This window comes from Poecilia formosa, unplaced genomic scaffold, assembly GCF_000485575.1.
Source record: "Poecilia formosa unplaced genomic scaffold, Poecilia_formosa-5.1.2 Scaffold443, whole genome shotgun sequence".
Classification (NCBI taxonomy): Eukaryota; Metazoa; Chordata; class Actinopteri; order Cyprinodontiformes; family Poeciliidae; genus Poecilia; species Poecilia formosa.
Window position 1 is genome coordinate 293912 of NW_006800382.1, and position 27692 is coordinate 321603.

General features: G+C 39.0%; 1 protein-coding gene across 1 annotated transcript in view; it reads right to left on the reverse strand.

Annotated features, from left to right (window-relative positions):
* adgrb2 (adhesion G protein-coupled receptor B2) overlaps nucleotides 1-27692 on the reverse strand; it is a 273817-nt gene that overhangs the window by 195778 nt on the left and 50347 nt on the right. Inside the window, exon 2 of the mRNA XM_016663772.1 lies at nucleotides 5763-6666. Coding sequence (XP_016519258.1) covers nucleotides 5763-6666 — 904 coding nt within the window. The remainder of the gene's footprint in view (nucleotides 1-5762; nucleotides 6667-27692) is intronic.

Genomic DNA, 27692 nt, shown 5'->3' on the forward strand with positions numbered 1-27692 from the left:
ACCTCTAATGTTTACCTTTCAATAACTCACACGTTTAAATTGCAGTAATTTGACAGTTTTAAATTACATTAGTCATTTAGCAAGCAATAAAGCCGAGCGTGGCCAAACGCTAATTTACAAAAAGGTGTAAGCTACCTACCAGGTCTGGTAGATATCTCATGGTGTTTCACAGCACAGTTGGGATGCTGTTAAGTAAAACAGGAGCCAGGGGAGTTTCAACTTATGATCCTTAAGAAATCAGAAGTCAAATATTTTGTGCAATATGCTTTGTTTTCCTGAAGTGAAACCCAAGGGGTCACAATAGTGAGGCTTTGAATCACTAATCTTCATGAAATGCCATGATGGCATGTGGAAAATACAACAAGAAAGCTTACAAAAATAGAAAATGTACTCTTATATTGACTGACTGCTGTGGTAAGGGACTGAATGTTCAATTTTATTATTATTGAAGAGGTTTATTCACTGAGAAAGAAAACTAATAGTCTCGAGATGTTTCTTGAATAACGTTTCCTAATCTGCGCTAGAAAAAAAAATTGACACAATTACTTCTAAAATTTATTACGGAAACAATTTCAAAGTTTAAAACTCTTGAGCCTCTTCCACCGGGAGCAGAAAGGGGTGACGTCCGTGACTTTCACAGTCAAAGGGCTCTCTGCATCTTGGTTCAGATCATAGCTTTAACCTTGTACATCCTCCGGTTCTCAATCACCACGACAAAAAGGGGCGAGTGTAGCATCCATCATCCATCACTGTGACAGCAGCAGCACTGATGTGTCCACCTATTCCGCATGAGCACATGCATTCCAGTGCATGAGCAATATAATGAACAATAAAGAAAAGGGATAAATATCCTACAGATTTGATCACAGAAGTGGTTCAGATATAGAAGGGATTGCATTTCTTGATTAACTCAAATCCATTTTGGTTCCCTGGCAATACTGTGCCGAGCCGCTCTACCTGCACCTCAAATGTTGGCAGCCATGTATAATATATTGACGGTTGCAGTCTGTGTTACCTGTGGGACCTGAATATACTGAACCACCAAATCTATTCTATTTCACAACTTTTACCATAACAAGAAACTCTAACGGTGGACACCAACTAAACGGAAATATCCTTGAAAAGGTCAAAAAGAAAAAAAATGTAGCAACACTAGAAAATTAGAATCTGTCTGGAAGTTTCAATTCATGTCTTTTTTTACAAGTTTAGAAAGTTTAAAGGTTCAGACTTTGTATCAGCATATAAAAATAGACATGTTTTCATATGAAGAACAAATAGTACTGTGGAGAAACAGGCAAATCAAATCTAAATCTGTCCGGGAGAGATAGACGGTGGAAATATCAAACTAACAGAACATGCAGATGTGGCAGACATACCACTTTATGTTTTCCATCTAACATGATCTAATTGAGGCTATGAGTTTATAAAACAAAGGCATATTAGCTAGAGTATTATTTTTATTTCATTGTATTCCTTCTCTTTTTTTTTCCGTTCTTGCAACACATTCAGCAGGTGGCACTGTCACCTCAGAAAGTTTTGTAAATACCTACTGGTTGATATGTTTTATGTACACAGATGTAGAAAATGCAAATGTGTCAGTATCTACTTTGGTCTCTGATGCACTGGTTATGTTTTCCTACCTGATTTGAATTTTTTTTTTTCCTGAAATATTCATGGCTCAAGAGAAGAGATAGTTAATAACCTCCGTTATACACATCGCCTTAAACCTCCTAATAACGAAGTCAGGTACAAACATTCACGACACGCAGATAAGGGTACATAAATGATGCATTTCTGAAATAAATTAAAATAGAGATGAAAGGGTAGGATAAAAATAGTCAGCTTGGTTTGCACAGTTTCCATTGTGTGTGTGTTTTTTTTTCTCCTTAATATCTAATTTATATGGAAATGAAAACATGTTTGTTTATCCATATCGTAGGTCTCAAATAAGTCCGGTGTCAGATTAGCAAATAATTTTGATGGACAGAGACCTAAAACCTCAAACTAAAAACATCACAGATGAACTACAAACTGTCATATGAGAGACATTTATTTCAAATATGTTTTCTATTTTCCTCTCCAGTGGAAAGATGGACCAAAATGCTTCTGCATGTAATTCTCCTTATTATAATCATTTTCTGCAGGTACAAAGTGTTTATGTTTCCACAGGTCGCCCACAGCTGTGCTAACTATAATTTTGTCATTGTAAAATTTAATTTAGCGCAAGTAACAATTCTCATGGTTGCTAGATTTACTCCGGTTTCCTCCCACAGTCCACCCAAATGCATGTTAGTTTAATTGGATATTCTAAATTGTTCTTTCGAGTGTGACTGTTTTGTTTGGTTTTGGTAGGCGGATGGTAGAACTGGGCATGTCGACCTTTATATCAGTACCATTCACACCAAGGTGACTATTGGTATCAGATCAACGTTTGCAATTTCTCTTCCATGTCCAGTAAATTGCTCAAATTTCTTTGTCGAGATTAAAATGTCAATTATGCATTTTTAACTTCGAGAGCAGCACTCCATACCGTATTTTAATGTTTGCTTTCAGAACGTCTGCTTTCTTTCAAATGCAATCTGTTTAATTCCCTCACCACTGCAGATTCATTCCAAAACTGTCTGGGCAAACAGCACACCTCGCTCTCACAGCTTTCACAGTTTAATCTGTGATCGGAGTTGAAATTTTAATTTTAGCATACCGATTAAGCCATTATCTATGCAGGCGGCTGACAAAAAATCTTACTGAAGCTCAAAAATGTACACTTATTTAAAGATGTATGCCTCAATCATGAAATATTAACATGACTGGATATGGTTACGATTTTGTGTTAACTGAGGAGAAAATGGCATTCCAATTCCAAGGTTAGATGCAGATTACAGACCAAGTTATCCTAAAAAACATTAAAAAAGATCCATTGGTGTGTTTTAGAAATTTAAAAGAGAATTATTTTACTTCTGTTCTGCTACAATGTGTTATGTTTAGTCAGTTAACAAAAAACAGGATTTTTTCATAAAATGTTCTTATATTTTATCAATCATTTAAAGTCAAATTACCAAATTATTCAATGATAATGACATTTCAAGAAAAAAATTGATCTGTATCAGAGTATCAACGATGCAAGCCCTGTATTTACTTGGTACAGGATCAACACCAAAAGTATTGCACATCTTTAGTAGATTAATGGATTGCTAAGAGTAAATATAATTTTTACTAAATTTAATTATTTAAGCACAAACTATGTATCCCAAAGTACTCTATAAGGAAAGAACAACTCCTTTGGACGTTTCCTTTAGAAATTTGCCACAATTTAAAACAGGTAATCTGGTCGAAAGGAGCTAAATTCAAACTTCCTGGCCAACCTGTAAAAGGCTATATGTGGCACAAATAGAACTGCATATAATCAATCCCCACTGTGAAAATCGCAACGGCAGCAACAGCTAAGCCTGTCGAAGATCATTTTTCAAACTTTTTTCTTTTTAACCTCCTCTCATTTGAGTCAAAGTATTATTCTTGAATACAGATATGTAAATCAATTAAGTAATCATTAATCACTAAAGCTTTTGTTCACTGACAGTTGAGATCAAGATGGATCCATATTAGAATAATTTAAAAAAAAAAGAATGAGCAATGAAGACAGAAAAGTGAACACAGGAGTGTGAATCTATGTGCTGAACTGATGTATCTGGTAATAAATCAGCAATGAAAAATTAGCTGCAGATATGTGTCACTAGCCCTCCAGTTGATAAACACATGCCAATTTGCATCTGTAACTACCTCCATCAGCAATGGATCATTTATGATTGTGCTTCTGTGCTGTCATACATGGCAACAGCTTGCATCAAAATCATGTCAGACTTGATGGGTGACGGATTTATTATTACAATCATTCACATTCACCCCATCTCAGGCGAGTTACAGTCAGGCCTACTGATTGCATAATTTGTTTGTCAGATTCCATCCATCCATCCGTCTGCTGCTCATCTCATATTGGGTCGCAAACATCAGTTCTGTCAGTCCCGTGTCTGGCCGCCCCCAGGTTCTCCTCAAAGTGGGACATGATGTCGAAACTGTGAACTCCCCCCCCCCGCAGTAAGCATCCTGATCAAATAGCTGAACCGCCTCAACTGACTCTTCATCGTGGAAGAGCATTGGCTCTGCTTCTAGATCCCCATGGATGATGGAGCTTTTCACCATATGTCTAAGGGGGCGGTTGGCCATCATACAGGGAGACAGCTCTTTTCAAACCTGTATCTCACACTTGTTCTGATGAACCATATCTTAGGACCACTGTTGAGATTCAGAAAGTAAATGTCGTACATTTATCCCAAATAAACTTTCACAGACACCCTTTGGTTTCACAATTTAAAATGTATTCCTGAGCACCAGACACAGAAGAACAAAAAAACTTTACATTTAAGCTCAGCTAAATGTCTCATACAGAGACAATGAGACATCGGATAATGAGGATGTTGCAACCTGATGTCCTTTTGTAAGGCTTGACCACACCCTTAAGGCCATCAAGGACTCTATGAAGTTCTGGCCAACTAGTGAGAGATAAGAGCAGATAGAAAATCCAGGATCAAGACATATTATATAGTTCCTTAGCAACTCGGTGAACTGATATTATTCAGACATTTCCTGTTAGCACAGAGTGGCTATATCGCTATCACATTATACTAAAGTAAAATAGGGGAAAGACTATCTCACCATCAGTTATTTGTCTGCCTCCTTATTTCTCCCTTTGTGAGGTTATTAGATGATATGATCTCCAGCTGCATAAAGCCTAAACAAAAATAACCTTCCTAGAAGCTAGGCGAAACTCTCCCTGGAGTTCTACGGATGTGTTTACTATTCAGGCCAAGTTTTGCAGAGGCATCCTGGTTCCACATAGATGTGGTTGCTCTTAAAGAGGCCTGGCAGTTTCTGTTCAATTAGAGACAAAGAAAAGACAATTTAAAATATATTGTAAAATAAATATATTCATCCGATGTGATTTTAATGGAATAAATAACCTAGTGGTAGTGATGAAGGCAAATGATTAAAGAAGCTTCAGTGCACGCGCTTGTCACTTTTCTGTTTCTGCAAACCGATTATGTACATTGCTTAAGGCACACGAGAAATTGTGCAAATGAAAGAAGCAATCATCTTGTGTATAAACGGATTATCTGCTTCATGTTCAATTTATTGATGTATAAATGACCATTTGCGCAAATTTGTGCCCATCGTTGCGCATCTGATCCCCTCCGCACTGTGTAAACAGACCGTTTCATGCGCTTCTGCTGCACGCACACAATGATGTACTGCCTGTAGACCGATGCTGTCGAAGCCACACCTCTTGCCCACATGGGGAATCTCTAAAATATAGATCAAAAGGCAGAATTTCTGTCAGGCATTACTAATCTTTTGATGAGAGGTTTAAAAGGCTTCCTTTGAACTGCCTCGGTTCTTAATTAAAGGGCAACAAGCACAAGACAAAATTCAAATAATAAATTCTCTATCAAGCAGAGAACTTTGACCTCCCCGGGGCGATATAAAAAGACAGGAAAACAAGAAGGACTTCTCTCGCCTGTTTGTTGAGTACACAGGGAAACAACTGCACATATGAGATAAAAAAATTTTTAAAAAAAACATTGAATATTAATGTTCGGTCAACCACATGCCATCTATCAATGCACATTGTATTAAATAAAGACCTGCACAGAACCGATATGAAAACGGTGTAAGCGAGACAGAAAAAAAAATTGAATTATAAACCCTACCTTGCCTGACGTCTCTCGGTGCTATGGCGATTGCATCATTGGAATGAAGTTCGGTTACACAGCAGTCATCAGGGACGAGGGAACCGTTGCTGAAACTGTGAGGTGTCTCCGGAAGTAGTGGAATCGGCGGCGCCATGATGTTGTGATTAGGACAAATGCAGCCCGTTTGCGTCATCCCACAAACATCCCCGTCAGAGGTCTCCTGGTTCCCAGTGGAGTCCGTCCTCAGACACTCCTCAAACCAACGACAGAGCACGCCGCAGGTGAACTGACTGGAGTTCTCGTTGTTAATGAGCAAAACCTCCACCAGCCTCTGCTCCGCCAATTCCTTTGTTACCTGAGGCTCATCTGCAGCAGGGTGTCTCGTCAGACATAGCTGAACAAAGTTTTTATCAAACTGCAGGAAGGAGTAGGGTCTGTCTGAGTTCAAGGGGCTGCCGCAGAGATCGATGATCTCCTGATCCCTGGCTGTTGCCGTTTGTAAATGGAGAGGGCAGCTTTGATTGGCTAGATGGTGGTCAAGGGAAAGGAGCATGGGGTGGTGCGTTTGGCAGATGATAGGGTTTCGGGTGAAGCGGAGGTAGAGGGAGTACTTTGTAGGATCTGGATTTTCCAAGGACCACGAACAACCAGGTGTCCTGAAGGGAAAAAGCTCCCGTAGGGAGAAAGAACCATAGAGCACCCCTGCTACAAGGCTGGAGCATGGTGAGGAGATGGGTGAGGGGCCCCCTTCTGCCCCTGTGCTGGGGATGCTTTCGGCAGCCCCATAGGCAACCTCAGGCAGGGTAGAGAGAGGAGCTAGAGCGAGGGCAGACAGAGCAGCCAGGGCCCCAGCCACGGCCAGGAGGGAGGACAGCACAGACAGACACACCCCACCAGCAGTGTTCATCCTATGACATTCGTCCTGCAGGGGGAGAAAGAGAAGAGAAATGATCAACATCGGACCTATTTGGTAGCATCCATAGACAAAACTGACAAAAATCAACATGACATAGACAAAAGACAGACTCAAATATGTTATACAAGTCGATACTAAAGACACACGTCTGGTTGAAAGCGTTTCTCGAATGATTTGTGCATCGCCTCAGAGGATTACAAAACCAACTTTATGACAGCAGTTCTCCTGAAGTTTTTCAAACGCACAGACACACAAGAACTGTCAAAAACACAAACACATCCCTGCTGGGCTGGATTAAAAGGGCTGATGACTTGGCTGTTGAGACATGCACTGTGGGGCCTGCTCTACCCTTTCCTGCTGATATGTGCGCGTGAACAGATTTGTGCACACAAACAAACTCCAATGCACACACACTCCTGTCCCGCTGAGCAGCTCCCCTAAGGTTCTGGCAAACTATTACCATCACTGACACAGTGAGGGTCCGCCAACAGCCTGATTTTGACTCACAGAGTGTGCACGCACAATACTGAAAAAAAAACACACGCTCTCTGCATACAATATTTTTCTTCAAGCTATTTGAAGAGTTACTACTCTTGCCGTGTGTCTATTCGATCACGCAAGACATACGAAGCATCTTGGCAAAAATGCAATTTCAGAAGGTTTCGGGGAAGGAAAATGGGGCATTCTTGCCTCAACAAGCAGTACCAAGCTGAGAATAATGCTCATTTCTCTGGTATATTGGCAGTGAAATCACACCCTGGCATTTCCTCAAATATCTTAAAGCAATTTAAATGTTATAAATGAAAACATAACTTCCACAATTTAAGTATTTTTATTTAACTGATGCCTAAATTTTGATGTCCCCTCATTTCTGATTTTAAAATTCTCTCCCCTTACTAGCAGAAATGTTTCCATATTAATAGAAATGAACAGAAGGATAAATGCTACAGCGCGCAAAAGGTATCACTGTCTCCATTTTTCATTTTAAAGCTTCACAAAACAATAAAAACCCAGATATCATTTTATGATATCTATTGGTGATGTACACATTCTGTTGCCACTGCTAAGTTAATATTAGACGACACTTTGTAAAACAACCATCCATTTTCAAAATGGAAAAGATTGCTTGAACAACTTGGACAAGTTCAAGTAAGAATCTGCCTTCTTGTGCCACGAAGCTGTTCCAATAAGTTGTAGCCCCAGCCATATCTAGTGGCGTGTCTTTTAATTTATTACTTATTTCAAGCTGAAAGCAGCAACCAAGGTTACCAAATATGATATCTCTATGAAGATACCTAATTAAAGAAGACTGTGTGCGTGGCTTTCAAGCTACTTCCCCCTCGTTCCTAATTAATGACGCACACAGCGTTACCCAGGATTTTATATAAGATTCTTCAGAATTGCAAACATATTTCACAAGGTCTAGGTAACACACAACAATGTCACAAAGAGAGCACTGAAAGGCAACTGTGTCTCCGATGTAGGAGGGGTAAGTTATGGTTAAAAGTCCATTAAAGGCAGCCAAAAGCCAGAGAGATGAGGAGGAAGATTTAAAGGCAGGAGAGCAGAGGACTGTAATTAAACAAACTATTAAAAAAGAAAGAAAAAAATCATTGGAGATTTGCATCCCTCACTGTAAAAAAATAAAATGAATCATCTCCTATGGGGTTTGAGGCATTCTGCTGATGTTGACTCAGAGTGATGCACGAGCATAAAATGCTTTACAATCATGTTCAAGGACAGCTTGTTGATGTAGAAGATGTACATTATTCTGTCATGAAAAGGACACGGGGAAGGTGTTTAAAATGAAAACTAGCGCATATTGTGTGTTTCTAAATGGGACTGGTTGAGGAAAAAGGGGGGAAAAGAGCCTACTTTAAATGCATCTTTGAAATTGCATTTTAATTTAGGCTCTTTTTCTAATTGAATCCGTTACATTGGATATAATGGAGAGGGCTATGAAGAAAGAATCATACAGGCCAATGGACAAACTTGGGCTGTATGGACTCACCACTTGAGTCAAGGTAAACCGAGGTTTCATATCAAAAATCTAATTTTTCATCAAACCATCCAATGACTTGAAGGAGTTATTGAGTCATTCACTGCAAATCAGTTATTCAATGCAAACTCCTGGGTTTCTTTATTCTGTAAAGTTTAACTAGTTTGTATAATAACAGTGCCACATATTAAACTAAGTCTGATAGGTAGGATCAACTGGAAAATAAGTACTTGGAATCTGATTGGGTTGCATTGACTTTTTTTTTTTTTTTTTGTAAATTGCTTGAGATAGTCTACAAACTAAATTGGGAATAACTAAGTCAATGTTCAAAATAACATAATTGTAATAATGAATACAATTATGGGGGTTTGTAGCAGAAAATGCAGTTGTTACTTTTCTGGTTTACATATGAACTAATACATTATTACAAGTTTGTTTAAAATGTTTTAACTAGACATTGGTTATTAAGCCATAACAATTCCATACAGATGTATGTCTACTAATGTGCAGTGAGTGTAATTTTTAGAGACTATATTAATTTTATTTTTTATAGTAATTTTAAATTGCCACTAAATTGGCATCTCTTTCTTGTAAAACACAATATAAGGATTTCATTTATCAATATAAAAAAAATCGCAAATGCTTTAAAGCAGAGACCTAATAAAATAAAAATTTTAATAAAAGAAAAATATGTTCTTAGTAAAATAAATAAATAAATAAATAAACATAAGAAAATTACCTAAATCCACACAAGAAGAAGTATGTTTAAAACATGTTTGCTCATTTTGAGAAAATCTGAAAGTTTAGTTTCTCTTTCTCTGTCCCGCTTTAAATCCTTTGATGTAAAGACAACATGGAGGCCTACATATGTAGCTACTACGACCTGCATTTGTTTTTTCAGCGCCTGTTTTTCCTTCATTTCAGGGTCCTGACACCGTTTCGAAAAAGCTAACCCACTGCATGCTGTGAGCTATGCTCCAGAGCATCATGCTACTTTGTAAAACAAGTTCATACGGTCCTCCAACTTCAAAACAAATATGGCGTGACATCATACATCCACACTTCTCCACAGCTGGTGACACAGTTCCTCACGTTGCAGTGTGTCACAGAAATGTTGCATCAAGCGACTCAATGGGAATATGATGTGCTGTTCTATATGACAAAATAGTTCCCTTGTTTATGGGCAATACATTGCCCACCGTCTATGCTCAGTTTCATCTTATTCAACCTTTTTTGAAAAACATATTTACTGCACTAAAAGTCAGGGTGTTTTCCAGCAGAGTTTAAACTTGAATGCAGACTTAGCAGTGCAAAAGAAAAATGCATTTTATGGGTGAAGAAAAGTCAGAGGCGTTAAGCAAATTGTTTTTGGGACAATGAACAATGAATATTCATAAAGGCACATACTGTGTAAGAATAGGTCCTAAAGGCCTGCCTTCACGAGGGCATTCTGCCCCACTTCGTTTCTAAAACAGCTCTTCACTTTGGGCATCCTTAAATATTCATCATCTTGGATGTCTGCTTTCCCCTCCTTCCACCTTGACATTAATGGCATTACCAAGGATGGCAAGCTCTTTCTCTGTCTCTCTTTGCTTTGCATGTCGTTTTGGCTTTGGCTTCAATTTTTTGATTCACTGAGTTGAAAACATTAGTTTTTATATATATATATTATTTATTTATTTGTTTCCCCACATGCTACATAAAATTCATGAAAGACAAAAGAGGCCTGGAAGCACAGCTTGAAGTATCACCCCACCACGGAGAGCAAAAAAAACCTCTCATTTATCTTTAAAATATTTGAAGTTACCCTTACGGAAAGAACTCATTATTTTCACACGTGACATGAATGAATTGACTGCAAACGGCGTACGCACGTAAACTCCCATGTTGAAGCCCATTAAATAAAATCAACCGCTTATAACATGATGAGGTATTTCAGACGACTACTTAAAGCGCTTTAAAACACGGTGCCTCGTTCACCCAGCCACACTCAAACATTCATATACTTGTATGCAGATGGGCAGCGTTTTAGAGCCTTGCCACACACCACTGATATGTTTTGGAGGAAATTGGAATCAAACTCAATAACCCCAGATACCAGAAAACTCATTTTTCCTCTGAGCTATAGCTATTAGAAATGATAGCCCTGGGATTATGAGGATTTGAGGCAATTCTTGCCACACAAAAGAGGATCTAAGATATGTATAAACATGATCCTTCTTCAGCACGCTTTGATGAAACTATGTAAATTACAAAACAGGGGCGGCGAACAGTTCTTTAAATTGAAGATAATACTTTTTGACACTGCAGTTTTCTAGACAATAAATATTTCTCCCAACACATCTATTTCAACAGGAACGTATACACTGGGATATAAGCCTTCTCATTTGACCGTCTGCCATTATATTATTTTAAAATAAAGATCTCCTAAAAAAAAAAAAAAATGGAAAATGGAGTGCTAAACTCATTTGGACGGTTTTCCACATTTTTTCTCGTAAACAGATGTTTTACATGTGGCAACTGTACTGTGTTAAAAAAAATACAAAATCACTGGTGGAGAGATAAATGCTAAATTAAATACATTTCACCTCTGGTATGGTTTCCAATTTTTACACATATTTTAAATTATGCAATGAAATAACATCCGAAACACATGAGTCACATGTGGAAAACGTAGTAGTAATTACCGTCCAGTCATATGTGAAGCACAATTGATAAAAGCTTCCAAATTGAAATCTGGCAGTGTAGTCTGCGCATGGGAAAATTGTAGGGAAACAATTCTGAACGCCTCCCGTGAGATCAGGGTTTTTTTACCACTCGTGTTTCAAATTTAGAAATCAGTGTATAATAACGTAGGAATTACGTTTTAGATGTGGAAAATCACGGCGTGTAGTCACATGTGAAACGAACAAGTGACTATGATTTTCAATCATGTTGTGATGCTCGCTGGGAAAAATGTGTTTCAACTCTGGATATAACAGTGTGAAATCATATGGAAACAAATATTAAGTCAAAAATTAAGCCACATATGTTTTAAATGTGGAAATCATGCTGCGGCGTTGAATGCACCAGAGATACATGCCTCGTGCAAGACATTTTCAACATGTGCATGTTTAGGTGTTTCCAAGTTCCTATCTTCAATATTTAAATTCCAATGATGACCTCATTTTTCACAAAGTTGAATCTGCTGCTGGTCATATTTGTGAATACTGTTTGTACAAAAAGTTGAATCCCAGCGTTTCTTCCCGATGGAACAACCACAAACTAACAACATATTGTTTTCCATGTGCCTATTTATGGAAGCGCCATAGTCTGGGTAGCCTACAGTTTAAAAGCTTAACCAGCTTCTGAAATGCCACAGCGGCATGCTGGGAAACCGCAAAGCGAGACACTCGCTATGACTGAATACTCGAATGCTCCCAGGTTGCGTTCAGGGATCTCACACTTCAGAGAAAGTAGATGCACTACTGAACTCCCACTGGAGCTTTTCCACTGTGTACAGTGAAACTGGGGCTGACTCTACAAAAACAACTTGAAGTCAAACCTTGTTTACTATCCTTAATCTTGCTGATACTCAGGTTTGGCAATTCCGATTCAATTCAAAAATACTGCATTAATCCCCAAAGGGAAATTAAACGTAACGCATATTAGCCAGGATGCTGATGACTGTGTCCAGGACGGATCTCCTGTTGTGTTCTCTGATAGAGCAGCGAAGAAATCCGCCAGCTCTCTGTGCTCAGCTTCTTGTCCAATCTTAGGCGATTCCCACAATTTGGAAGCTTTCTTCACATGTGCTTCGCCATATGACTACACCCTCAGTGTATCAAGATCTGCGTATTTCAGCAGCGAGCTTGGACTTGAAAAGACACGGGCTCAACTCAGTCCACCATCTTTACTAGTTGGGCTCAAAAACGACACGCGCAGGAAGCATCAGCAGCTTGAAAACACGGCAAACGAAGCATAAAAAGTTTGATTCTTAAATATATTTGAAAGCGTAAATATTTGTAAACATCTGTAACTGTACCAAATATGCAATAAATTAAACGTATTAAGCATTCAATTTGAGAGCTTTCGCTTACCACCTGTTTTCCTCAGAAATGAAAACGGAATTAGCTTACCACAAAAAGCAGGTCTCTGTGCTAAAAATAGCTGATTACAAACCAAGCCAAATTTAAAGCACCATACCAGGAACCTAAACAGCTTGGCAAGTTTACGCTCTAGAACTGAGGTAACTACTCACCATGCACGTCTGATTTTCTCTCCCATGCATCGACTCTGACAAGGGTTGGCACACTTGTCCTAAATTCCCAGTCAGTTCCATTAAAGCTACACGTACGGCTTGCCGAGTCGCCCCCTGCTGTCTGAAACAAGTATCTTCAAACAAGACTAGCACCATGAAGAGAAAATATTTACTCCTTTGTGATTGCGCTGAAAGCAGATTGGGATGAACATAAAAGTAACAGCAGTCACATTGTCATAAAAACTACAAACACAATTAATTTTTTTTAAACAAATGGTGCTCAGCTTTACTTTCACATGCTGCAAATTATCTCCTGTCAGGTACTTGTGTTCAGTACTTTATAGTGAACAGAACACAAATAGCACCAGCTGAATCAGTGCTATCCAAACATTTTCACATGTGAAATGCTATAGTATCCAACATCCCTCTTTTTTTTTCTTTTTTTTTTTACAGTTTAATTGGATTTTTGTTGGTAGTTCACACAAGAATCATATTTAAAAGTTTGCTCCATGACTCTCAAAGTGCAGGCAGAAATAACTGACGCCATGATAACGCCTAGTCTACGGTTGTTAGTTTGATTCCAGGTTCTCCCACAACATGCTGACTCCACGTCATGTTGTGAATCAGCCAGTGTGGTAATGGGTGGATGTGACATGTAGCGTTAAAAGTGCTTGGAATAGCTAGTTAGACTAGAAAGCATCACATAAACTGAACTCTATAAAAGCAGTGAGAATGCAACTTGACAAGCTTTTTCTGTTTTTTTTTTTTGTTGTTTGTTTTTTTTTTGTTTGTTTGTTTTTTTGCAAGTTTCATGTGAAACCATCAAACATATTCAAGAACCACAATCCTAATGTCAACTGAAAAAAATGCTTGGGGCTGAAACAAATTTGGCTTCCAAAGTATTAACAAAAACAATTATTTTTTCTTGTTGTTTTGTTTTGTTTTTGTTTCTGAATAGAGACACCAATCAAAGTAAACTCTGTCATGTCAAATCAGGGATATGTGCTAAGCAAATAAAAACTACTCAGCTCCGAGAAAGAACTCCAAAGAATTAACATAGGACAGAAAAAATTTCATGAAACTTATTTGACTTTATTGTCTGTGTTACATTTGCATGGCTGATTAATTATATCTAAATTCATCATTTGTAGTTAAAAAAAATAATAATTTGAGACTAGAAAAATAAATGAATGCAAAAACAAAAATGCATCTCACTTCCTCTTCTGCTTGCTAAACATAACGGTGGCTGTATTAAGTAAATAAAATAAAATAAAAAATTCTTCACTTAATTGGGCAAATCAAGTTCGTCAAGCACAAACCAGGAAAACAACAGTTTTGTAAACTTTCTGTTTATTGTTAGTAAATGAGCTATTCTTATTTTCTTTAGAATTAGTCAAGTTGCCACCACCATTTATGTATTTCATTAGGATTTCTATGTGGTTGTCTAATGCAAGGTGACGTATAATTGTGAAGGAAAAGAAAAATAATCTCCATATAGCCTCTACACTCTAGGAAGTGTAGAGGCTATAATTAATAATTAAAAAATAATTTAATTAATAATTAAAGCCACACATTGCATATAGGTCCTTAATGGAACTATGGCAATAAGTGAAGCACTGTTGAAAGAAGTCCCATTTAAATGTTGTCTCAAGCTATGTGAGGGACGGCTTGACGGATCAGATTGGACAAAAATAAACTTTTACGCCTTGTGCGAAACACTGTAAAACTTATGTGGAGGAAAACTAACACCCAAATACCCCATCCCTCCTCTGACACTGACACATTGTGGTGGCAACATCGTGGACATTCGGGGTTTATTTTTTTGTTTGTTTATTTCTTTACCTGGGACTCTTAAAGGACAGCTGAAGTGTATTTAGAAATGTAATTATCAAAAACCAAAAAATTACGATTTTCTTGTCTTATCTGTGCTGCCTGAACTACAATCTCTACATCTCAGTCCAAACATCTGAAAGCAATCCAACTAGGAATGGCGTCGTCATACGCCAGCAAATCCACGTAGAGGCACACTTGAAGTCAAACATTCCCTTGCCCAACTAAATGCTAACGGAGTGTTATCAAAAATGCAGTCTGCATTCTTTTGCCAAACGTTTTGAGTCTCTGCAACAAGTCGCGAAACATTCCTCTCTCTCCCTGTAGTCTCTCCATATGGCCTCTAGCTGAAGATTCTCAACTCTGCCCCCTCTCATCTTTTAGTTTGAGCCCCTTAAGAGAGCTCATCCTCCCTCAAAGTCAAACTTAATTTGTTTACTTAAGTCCACACACATCCATGGCAACTCTGCTTTAAGTCTTTCATCTGGATAAGATCTTCTATCTGTAAACCAATATGAAAAAAAATAATAATAATAATGTGCTGCATCTGATTTAGCATGGTTGACATTTAGAAAGTAAGTCATATGTCCTTTCATCAAAATTCACTCCGCTGCACCATCAAGCCTGTGCTTTTTCACTTTGTCTTATCGGTTATTCACAAATGGCAGATGAGCTGAGTGGATCTCACGCTGTGAAAAGAGACAACAGCTATAAAACCCTTGATCACAGAAAAAGGCTTTCTCTTTTGTCTCAGAGTAACTGCGCATGTGACATTCCCTCGCATCACATCGCACCCATGAACCCCCCTCCATGCACTCGAGTCCTTTTAACATGTGGCACATGTGGAGACGGAAGAACAAAGTGCAAGTCATCAAAGTGTGTGATGAGAGTAAGCAAGAGATTCAGTAAGTTAGGGGGGGAAAGTGGGTTAAGAAACAGCTTGAGGAATTCAAGGGAATATTAGATGCTTTTTGGAGATTCGTGTGGATTGAGAAATGCAATTCTGAAAAAACTGAAATGAAGAATCACGACTCGCCGTCGAATCTCTATCTCTATCACTCTCCCTTTCAGATTTCTGATTAGATTAATGTGTTTTATCTCACGTGTCCTGAGAAAGTCAATGAACTTGGAGAGAAAAAAGCTCGAATAGCGACTACTGTCATTGACTTTGTGAACTACTTTTGTCATTTCTGTCATTTATACGTAGCACTCATCAGACACTGGTCTGCTTCAAACGGACCTTTCATGCAGGTGTGAATACACTCAAGCAGACCCTGGCGCAGAATGAGCAACCAGACTTGGATCCACTTTTCGAGGTGGCCTCAGTCTGCTTCCAAATTAACTGTGGTGTGGTTCACCTCTTGTATGAATACAGACCGCCATCAGTCGGTACAAAATACGTAAAAATATACATCTTTAGGACTACATGAGACATGGTTGCTCAGCATTATGTTAAAAATGAGTCCCACCCCCATTACTTCTGTCCAATAGGAGCAAAGATTATGATTCACATGACTTTGTTTCCAAAATTACTGTCTGCTTGCAAAAAAGAACAATCTGACAGCAAGCTGTACCAAACGAACGCAGACAAAAAAGTTGCATTTGGTCTGGAACAAACAAGCCGACCAAAAGAGTTTCCTGGTGAGTACACCATTAGTGTTTGTTGTTCTGCTAGTTATTTCATGTTTCTGTGATATTATTGATCTAATCGCTTCAGTTCCTAGAAACTGCCCCCAAATCAGCAGGTAATCATGCTGTAGATTGTATCTTACCTGTGTTCGAAATAAACTTATCACCACAGTATGTAAGCTTCTTGGTTTTTTCGTTTCTCCCCTGGATCCCACTGTTGCTGTGGGTCCTAGTGCATGTTTCTCTTACATGTTCAGCTACATCACTATATACAATCTCCATCATGCACCTGCCTCTGCACTGGTACTATTTAGTTGTTGTGAACACACCAAATACGACAGAAGAATCCAACCAGAAAAAGAATCAGTCACACTTTTTGAGTATTTGCGGTAGGAGGGGTAAGAAGAAGAAATTCTAGCCGAATGTTTTCACCGAGCATTCAGTAGCTGAGCCAGACGTTTTCCTGCAGCCCCCTAGCCCAAGCCTCAGCTCCAGCGGCCCCAGCAGTCTCGCTCTCACATCCCCCTCTGGAGGGTTTGGTCGCTGATGCCTTCGCTCTGCCTTCGCCTGCGTGTCTCCTCCGAGAACCAGAGTTCACTCTTTGTCTCCTCTGAGCCCACTCCTCGCCGCCTCAGAGGAGGGCTCTCAAGAGCCTGCCTTGGCTCCTTACAAACTCTGGTGCGGGTTCCTCTGAGCCAAACTCCAGAGCCTGCACACAGGTTCTTGGGGTCCACACAGTCGGCCTCCAGACAAAGCTTCTCTCTGGGCTCTCCCTACCATCAAGCCAACTGCCAGAACAGTTGTTTTGATTTTCTGGTAAATTTGCTTCGAAGACCACTTCCAGATAGACCTTGACCTTGACACCTCAACCTTGATGTATTTCTTCCTTTTCATTGTGTTAACAGTCACTTTAATACTCAAGATGAGCAAATACAGCTTTTTAAAAAGGTGGTTACAGTTGCTGAAGGTCATATAATCATGAACCTTTGTACCTGACCAAACCGTGAACAGTTCAAATTAGCTGATTATTGTTGCTGCACCTATAAATTGGTCTATGTTGTGGCACTTTATTTCTGTAAAACACAAGCAGCTATTTGGATTTAAATAATGCAGTTGGATGTAAAACAATAGCCACGCATCAACTGTATTACAAAGAAAATTCATAAGTACTGAAATTGTTCTTTTTTCCAAAAACATGCACATAATGAAAAGTTACGATTCTTTTAGTAAATCACAAATTCATTATAGGATCATGCTAGGTCAGAACTGACATTTCTCAAACTGGCATCCTTCAAGGCAAATTGCAAATCAATAACTGCAGTACTGAGAATCTAAATTATAATATTTTTCAAATTTCAAGAGATGATATAAAATAAGATCCTGAAACGACTTATTTTTCTTACTACCATTTTTTTTTTTAAAGTGAACACTAGTATTTACTCACAAATCAATTTTGAAATCGATCACGGCATCCCAAAGTGGGGAGCATGAAGTTGTCCCGAATGCTTTTTGTGTGCTGAACCGTCACGCGTTCTTTTCACTGGCTGCAAGAGGCTGAGCACAACTGCTGAAAAACAGCATCACACCATAATCCCCTCTGCACTAAACATTACACTTCACAGTCAGTGAAGTATCATTTCCCCAGAAACATCTAACACCGGAGTGCATCCCACTTGGTGATTTAGAGTTTGGATGCAGTTGCTTAGTCACGGAAACCCGCTCCATAAAGCACTATAAGCACTGCTAATCTGACGGCTAATCTGAAGGTCCGATGAAGTTTGAAGGTTTGTAGCGACTAACTCTGCAGAAAGTTTTTGACTGCTTTATATTTGACTGCTTTAGCACAGGGCATGGGCTGTGCAGAACGCTCTGGATATCATGTCATCAACGGGTGAGGCTCACTGGCAGAAGTGCTAGCCGGCTAGCAGGGAAGGACATGAAGTGGTGCGGTTAGAGATAAAAGATGGTTGCAGAGCCCTTATCAAGGTGCAGATTAAAACAATTACACCTCCGCTGCCTTTTTCCTGGTTATCTTTTGGATAGGTCAATTATAGCTACAAATACACAAGAGGCATACATAACTGCAGTACTCAGCTTTTGTTTTTGACTGGCTTCATAGATACCTCTTAGGCTCGCTACACCAGACAGATGCGTTGGCGATGCTGGCAACTGCCAGCCTTTTGTGTAGATTAAGAAAAAGTGGATGCACTGCAAAACTATTGAGATGGAAGCTCAAAATACCTTTCTAAAATCTCCAAGATAACCATTGCACTTTCCATATATCACAGGGCTACATGTTTTTGAAATTTCATCTCAATGGTGATCAAAATGATGCAAAAAATAGTTCCTGTTTTTAGATTTTGTTTTTAACTAGTGCTCTTCAATTAGGGCAAAACACACAAACAACTCATTGCTATGGATTACTGGCCGCTGTAAAAGTAAATCATTTTAAATACCAAATTCAAAAGTATAGAATTTTTCTAGATGCATTAAGTCTTCAGGGTTTTGTCAATTTTCATTCGTTTTGTGCTGGAAAAATTGCATAAGACAGTCTACTTTAGTGTATGAAATGAATGCAGTGAATGTACAAAGACAAAAAATAATAATCAATTAGCAGTTTTTATACATTAATTTGTTTACACAAAGCAACATGTTTTTCCAGTAAAAATGAATTAAGTAACATTTAATAATATTATTTGCATGCACGCACAGTGTTTAAACCGAACTGGAATTGAACATTTATTTAATGAAATCAAAACCTGGCTTTCAATAATAAAACAAAAAATGTTACAGCAAAAGAAGTCATTGGTTGTTCCACATGGATGGAGCTAATAATCATAGGCAAACCAACAGAGTAGAAACATTTTCTTATTGCTGAAAATTGACACTTTCTTTTCTTTTCCTTTCTCTGTATAGTGCAGGCAACGTTTTTGGCTTGCTAAAGATTTGCAAAAACACTTTGATTTATTCCTTTTCTATTGCGGGGGGAAACTTTCATGGTAAAAGAATTGCTGCCGTTATCCAACAGCGAATGTGAAAGCGAAGTATTTTTCTCCCTTTTCTTCCTCCCCCAGTCTGTGTAGTCAGAAGATTAACTTGGATTCTCATCCTGCCTTGTTTATTACTGTTCCAGTTCAATCTTATTGTAATTGCTCTGACTACAGGCTCTCCTTCCTCACACCAAGACTGGACAAATGCCAAGTTTCTTGAAATAATTTTCCTGACTTAAGATCAACACGCATCTGCCTTGCTCTCGTCTTTGAGCGATGCACGGAAATTTCGCCCGTATGAATAGATGAAGGTGCAGTCCCGTAAAGGCTTGAGGCATGTGAAGGAAGAAAAGCAGACACTCTTGATCTTGATCTTAACAGTATTGTACTGACAACGTTTCGACTGTACTAGATAGAATCTTCAAGGATTAAAACCATTTTAATAAATCTTTCCTCTCACATCTCATCTTGTCCTTCCTATTTTGAAAAGCTGCTAAGGACAATCAATTGGAAGTTCCACAGCATTGCGACTTTTACATTGTGTGTAATGGATGGATGGATGGATGGATGGATGGATGGATGGATGGATGGATAGACAGAGGGATACAGGTCTGTTCTATTGCAAGCTGTCCTCCTCTAGGGCATGTAAGACATGTTTGGCAAGAGTAAAAGGTTTATCTAACTGACCTGCCTGGCTGTAAATAAATTATTCTAATACACAGAGTGCTAAGCAGGCACTTATTTGGCAAGGCCAGACTGAGTGCAGCTAATACTGTTAATGGCTGTCGGAGAATAGTGAAAAAAACAAACAAAAACAAAAAAAACATGTTGACTAGCTCAGCAGTTTAGCCATGCCAATTTAAGAATAACATAGGAATCTAATGTAATAATCCGCTTTAGTTTCGCAAGACCCTATGTCCAGAGAAAAGGAATATAGTTGGAGTTTAGGCCCTTTTTATACAGGGAACAAACTGATTTTTATTTATTTATTTTTTCCCCAATTAGCTCTATTCAGCCTAGGTCTACTCTCAGCCAGCTTTGCAAGAGTTGCCATTACTAGTTTTTCCAGCTTTGATGGGAGCTGAGCAGGGCTGACATGTGCGTGTGAAGAGACGTGTCATAGGGAAAAAGTCATAAAATATAAAAGCCACTAAAATAATATTTAGAACCACAGTGGAAGAGATGAAAACCAATGAATACTTTCAATATCTACTGTAACAACAAAATCAGCTGTGTAGAGTCACATATATTTTCCCTGAAACATACAAAACACCACCACCACGACACGACTCATGTAAACCGTCACAGTTTACAGACCAGCCAACTCTGACAGCTTAAAGTGGCTTCAAACCAAAACGTCAACGGTTAGCTCCTCAATTAGAAACACAACAGGTTCCAAGTGAAGTCGAGTAGAGCATATAAACTGGAAAAAAAATATTACGCCTTACAATTACGCAGAAAATCATAGAAACATTCAATAAGCACAACTTCAGCTGAAAAAGTTTTGCCAACTTGAATTGTCTAATTATTTATTGTTATGAGGAATACTTCTAATTGGCAGTAAATGTAGTCTTGATGTGGGTGGTTTCAACTGATTAACTAGCTTGTGTGACGTTAAAATGAAACACATATACGCACACATATGGGTGTGCTTATTAACCTCTTAAATTGATTTAGAAGACCCATTTATCTGAAGCTACAGTACTTAGAAGTGCAGAGGGGTTCATAAAGAAGTATACAGTTGGGCAATGTGGTAGATAAGAGCCTGAATATCACTTCGAGGTAATTATATCAAAGACCTTCTGCAGAGCTTACGCTTCACAAACAGAGACAAAAAAAGGGAAAAGATTAAACTATAAATCCAAAATAGCGGCTAATGGACACTTTTCTGTGTAAAACTGTCATGTTGCGGCACACAAATGAGACATTTGTGATTTATGATGCAATTTTGCGCTTTCAGGCACATTCATGAAAAAAAAAAAGGTACGATGTGTGCTGTTGCAGAGAAGTTGATCACAAGTGCAGGTGGTGATACCGTGCGATTTTATTTCAGGACCAGCTTCCCTCCTTCAAACTTTGGAACCGTGGCTGGTGTGCTCCATTCATTATCATTTCACCAGCATGTAAACTCTTGTAGAGCGATGACAAAAGAGCTTGCTTCTTTTACAGGAGAGCATTTTGTCGGCGGTACAATCACCCGGGGCACTGCTAGTGGAGCAGATGGTAAGTTCATTAGTGTTAGTGGTGAATTCAAGCTTCTTCTTCTTTTTTTATTTTTTTTTTATGGTCTTGATAATTTAGTCTGTCTTGACTTCTACTATCAAGATAAAGAGAGAAGTGAATATTTAATAGCTGTCTTAAAGTAGTTTTAATATTTTAACAAACAAGTCATTTAGTTGAAAAGAAACGCGCTGTGTCACATTATAGCAATAATCCTAAGACAATTTGTTTTGGCAAGGATGGCTGAAGCTCAATGTTGTGCTCACAAGTGATCACAAAGAGCTATTCCTTAGTCCTGTCTTTGCAAAAAAAAAAAAAAAAAGCTAAGATGTTGCTTTAGATGTATTCTAATCGCTGACACAAGCAGCAGACATGATCAAGTTAGCTTTAAAAATCACGGCGGTAACATGCTAATGTTTCCCTGGCCTCTTTGCATTTAACTCCTGGTTCTCAGGAGTCACTAAACTGGCCTGAGATTTGGTTTCAAATTCCAGCTATACTTTGAGCAGGCCAGGAATCCATCTGCTTTCTTTTCCCTCGGAATTCTTAACATAGAATCTCAGCAGGGCTGGTGCTTATCTCCAGCGTACATGGGCACATTGTCAGTCCATTAGAGGGAAAACACTGAGATGCATGAGACAAATAACTAGGGAACTCCCAAAACAGATTTTGTTTTGTCCAACATACCGATCTTACACTTAGATGATGCTTTAATATTTTATTCCTGCAGGCGAGCTCGATGTGGATCAGTGTGCCTAAGTGGAAGGTTAATACTAGCATGTTCACTGTCTGTTTTTAATTGATTTGCTGGCAGTTTGGCTCGTAGCATGTTTCAACTTGGTTTCAGTACAAAGAAATGTTTTTTTAAAAGTGCAAGCAAAACATACAGAAAAAAAAAAAGTTGTCACGCTTTATAAGATTAAAACATTTAATTGTGTGCCACAAAATTCAGCGAATAAGGTTTCAGCTGCATTATCTTTCGACCAGCTGGATATAAACAGATGCTGAAGCATATCTCAGCAGCTGACCTTACAAACCCCAACACGCTCACTCATGCATCTTCACACCCTTAACCCCTCTGTCATGGAGGGCAGGGGGGAAAAAAACAACTAAATGTCACCATCTGTTGCCTGTTGGGACAGAATTTGACGTTCCATACATGCACACGCCGTAATTTTAAACTGGATTCAACGTGAGGTAGATTGACTCTTTTTCTGCCCATACGGCACATGTGGGCATACATACACCCAAGTGTGTGTGTGTGTGTGTGTGTGTGTGTGTGTGTGTGTGTGTGTGTTTTTGTGCAAGAGCAAGAGGAGGAGAAAGGAACGGAAAGGTTTCCATAAAGAAGCAGTGGACCTGGAGGGAATCTGGGTTTCACTGTGACCTTGAGAATCCCTGTCTGAACAATAAGGTACTCGTCCCTGCACAACGGGTTCCTACCAGCAAACTGGCTTTCACAGACTTCCTCACTTTCTCGCTCTCGATGGTTTTCCTCTTCAGTACAGCAAAGATGCATGGTAGAGCAAAAAGCATACATAATGACAGTATACGGGCTGCAGAAACTCATGGCTCTCTGGCGTTATTTGGCCAAATCCTGTATTTGCCCCTGACCTGAGATATTGCAAGTGCATCCAAGGTGACCAAGTTGTTCTGTGAATTAGAGAAAGGTCTAAAGGGCAAAACTCATTTGATGCACATGAAAAAAAAACCCACACCAATATGATTTTCAACCATTATTGGTGGCATCTAGTTGGAGCCCAACTATCCTTTCCAAACAGTTCAAACCCAAGAACTTCATCAATAGGGAAACTATAGGCAATTGTATGCAAACCCCCCTCCCTCCCCCCCAAAACAAACAAACAAACAAACTATCAGGCTTTTATGGAAGGCTGGACACAAGAAAATAGTTCTGTTCGCAGTTTGCCATAAAATGGCATGAAAAGGAAGGTGTGCGGGAAAAAACTAACATTGCGCATAATATTGAATATTGAATTGAATATGACAGCAGCATCACGTTATACAGGGCCAGAGAGACAGAAAGAGCTACCTACAGGGCCATCACCAAACCTGTTGGATGCTGCAAAAGGGGAAAGAATTTCCTTCTAGCTGCAATGTAATGATGACTTTAATGAAAACATATTCATGTGTTTGAATGGACCAGGCAAAGTCCTGTTGCGCTTGCGTGCGAGGGGCTGGGGTGTTGTCATGCAGGACCGTCGCCCTGCCGTTGCCCTGCATGGAGCAGGGGCTGTGAGAGTAGCTCGCGCTGTGTGGGGCTGTTCTGTCTTGAGAGAGTGCCTCCTGTAAACGGGAGATCCATGGTGCCTGTGTTTGGGGACATCTATTCAATGTTTGCATGCTGGTTGAGGATGGCCCTGTGTGAAGAATTCACATCAGGGCTTGTGGGTAAGTGGATGTGAATGTCATGTGTGCACATGAGCAGGGGAGCATGTGATTGTGTCTGTGTGCGCCTGATTATCTGTTACATTAGGTTATCAGATCATTCGCCAAAGGTGGGTTGACTTCAACTCCAAATAAACACAACCGCTTAAAAAACAACAACAAAAAAGAAAATAAAGCTTTGTGGTTGCTGTTGCTGTAATCGCTGATCGCCGGGCTGATTTGAGTCAGAAACGTGTAAAAATATATACTTTCCATGAAATATTAGGTCTTCAAGCTGGGATGTATTCGGCAATATAGAAAAGCTTTCAAGTACTAAAAACTAAGTGATTTAAAGGGGAGGATGCAGCTCAAGGAGACGTGCATAAAAAAGTCGCACAAAGCAATAATAAAGTCAATGTAATTGTGGCCTCAGGTTGAGAAACAGAAAGTAGGGCAAAGCTAAATTTATTGCCCAAGTCAACAAATGTTGGGAGTTAAGCACTGGAATTTGAGTGCAACAGGCAACATTTTGCATTTGTGTGCTTGTTGGACGGTTTATGGACGCTGTAGGAATGGAGTCATGCTAAAAATGCAAGATTTTTTATTTTTTATTTTTATCTGAAAATATCTACGAATGAGAGACGCCTGTTTATGCTAACTAACAATATGTCCTGACTGCACATTGCAAAGGCTGGTGTGTGCAAACTCACGGCTCGTGATGCGCCACAGCGCGTAAACACAAACAGTTGTTGTCCTACGCGTGTGAAAAGCAAACGATCTGCATAGGGTTTGATAGAAACTGGACATGCAAGTTAGATAAATTATCGTGGACCTGTAACACCCGAAATAGGTCAACATCACGGTTTACGTAACTGTAGCAGCTTGCTCTGTTCTGGCGCGGCAAATCGCTGAGGTTGTGGAAATAGTTGTTTTTGTCTGCGCACAGGACACGACGGTGCACATCTCAATATACAGAAGGTTTTTTAAAATGTTATCACCTCTCGACAGTTCCAGTACATTGTTTTGTAAGCCTCGAGGCACAGGATGAGCTTTGTGCGAAGGTGTGTGTGTGTGTGTATACAGGCACAGTATACGTTTGAAAAAAAGACAGGCGCAGGCGATGTCTGTGGATCGGTTTTTCTTCGACAGCTCAAAGAGTTTGGAGGACACTAAAACCTGAGTTACAACGGCATGGCCTCCAAAACGACAATAAAAAAAAAAAAATCATCTCCGCTCAGCTCTTCCTGTACGATTACGTTTTCACGAGAAGCAGCCTGGTGCAGGTATCTTGGATAAATGAAACCAATATTTTTGTCACGTTACAACCATTAACTTCTGAGTATTTCATTGGGATGTAATGAAAATCTGTAAATAAGAACCCACTTCTGTGCAATGTCATTTCAGAACAATAACAATCTTTGCGAAGATCAAGGAACACACTGAAAAGGACAGGGGGGAAAAAAAAATCTGTGTAGAAGTTTAGAATTAAGACATATATGTAAACAGCCCAAGATCTAAATGCTTCAAGGACGTTTTGTTATCACACTTACAAACTTTTCTAAAGATGGCTGTGAGACCTTGCCACAGAGAAGTAGCAAACATAATCTCTGGAGGAGCATCTCCTGACAGAACCACTAATAATAATTTACGCACATTTCTATCTCACCCTGCATTCATGGTGAAATATGGAAGTGGCAGGATCACGTCCCCGGGGTTCCTTATTTCAGCAGGGGCAGAAATCTGGTGAGCATTTACAGGATGCAAATCGGAGACAGCTAAATGCAAGTCCACCCTGAAAGAAAACATAACGTGTTTATATTTATCTCTGCAAATTGTGCAGATGAAGGTTGTCTGCTTGGGACAGATTAATGTTTTCTTTTTCTACTCGTGAAATTTAATGCTCCTCATCTGGAGCCTTTGTAGATCACGCCTCAAAGAGTGTTGAAGATTTTAGACAGGGGTGAAAGTTCAAATGCCAGCACAGAGCCTGAACTACAACACACTATTTAGATCAAAGGACCTAAAGGCAAAGTCGAGACCTTTATCAGTTAAGACGTACCACTAAGATTTTTAGTGGTAGTTGAACCAAAACATTGTCCTACAAAGAATTCACTTTGAGTCACGAGATTCAGATTTTTATTGATAAAATCTTCTGTAAACCTTACATAATTTTTGTTCCATGTCACAGTTGCGTACTAATTTTTCTTGATCCATCGCATGAAACGTTGACAAGTGACCGATAAGGTAACCGCACACTGTATAGCATTTCATTTTATTTCGGTTCACACTGGTAAGGTGTTTTACTTCAAAGCTTTGAATTCTCCTTATAGAGTTTTGCCCGTTCTTGCATAATGCGGCATGTGATGTTACACAGAGCTATATTAAAGTGTGACACAAAACGAAACAAAAAAAACAGAAAACAGTCATGCTTATTCAAATTAATGCAGAGGATGCTTTTTTTTTCTGGAACAAAAGGTAAAAGCTTTTTAAAGTTTATCCATTTATTTTGATCTGATTGTGTTGTTGGTGTTTTTTTTGTTTTTTTTTCCCCCCTTTTCCTTTTTCTTTACATCTTTTCCCTCTCGAGCAGCAGTGCAGCAGATCAGACTCTCTGCTTTCGTCTTTGAAGTCTTGCCAGGCTCGGGGTATTTATTTCATTGTCTCTTCTTCCTCCCTATTTCCTCTTCTTATTTTTAGGGCTGGTTATCAAGGCGAGGACAGGAATCCTGATAAAGAAAGCTGACTCGGCAGGTGCGAGCCTGAAACTCTCGGCTTGTCTGCGTTAAGCTCTCGTGCGTGCGTTTCTGCGTGCCACGTCTCTTTGCGACGACAACAAAATCCAGAAAACAAAAAAAAAAAGGAATGCAAAGGTGCGAATTCATAAACCAAATTCTGTTTCATTTGTTTTTTATTTGTTCTTAAAGTGGAAAATGTTGACGCTAATGTGTACAAAGGAGATGGTTGATTGCTCTTTACCTCTCCTATAGGACTCTAAGCTATTTCACACTAACTTCAGTCATTCACACACACTGTTGGTGTAAACTACATAGAATCCTATTCATTATTTTTTAATCCTTAATACTTTTTTTCTCCGTCTAATATACAACTAATAAGCAACTTTTAAATCATCACTAATTCTATTTGTAATTTGTTTTACACTGTGGCTTAAATATAAGTATCGCTATCAGAACAAGAAAGTTCATGAATGTTTTAGATGCCATTTAAACACTAATATTGTGTTATATGACATTTGAAATTCAATTAGCCTACTACTTCTCAGTTTTAAACAGACGACTGGAGATCCTGTCCTACATTTTAGCGTTTGAGTTTTTTTTGAGTAGATACCATAAAAGCACAATATACATTAATTTGAAAATGAGGGTTACCATACAAGGAAAGTCTCACCCAATTCTGTCTGTCGGTCCCTCAATAGACCGAGAATCTGTACAACATGTATGCTGGCTTCAGTCGCCCAAAGCCTGGTTAATGTGAGACAGAGAAAGCTGACTTTCCTCATTTTTTCCCCTTTTTTGGTCCACAGCAAACCCTGTTTTCAGCCAATTTCAGTTTCTACTGGATTATTACAAGCCTTTTTATACCACAAACAATTTGTCAAAAAAAAAAAAAAAAAGAGAAAAAAAATACACTTAATTAGTGTAATTTAGTAACACACCATCATTAAAGCCCCGACCATTTCAGGAGAGTAAATGGAGCACCTGTTACTCACCAGTTAGTCCCA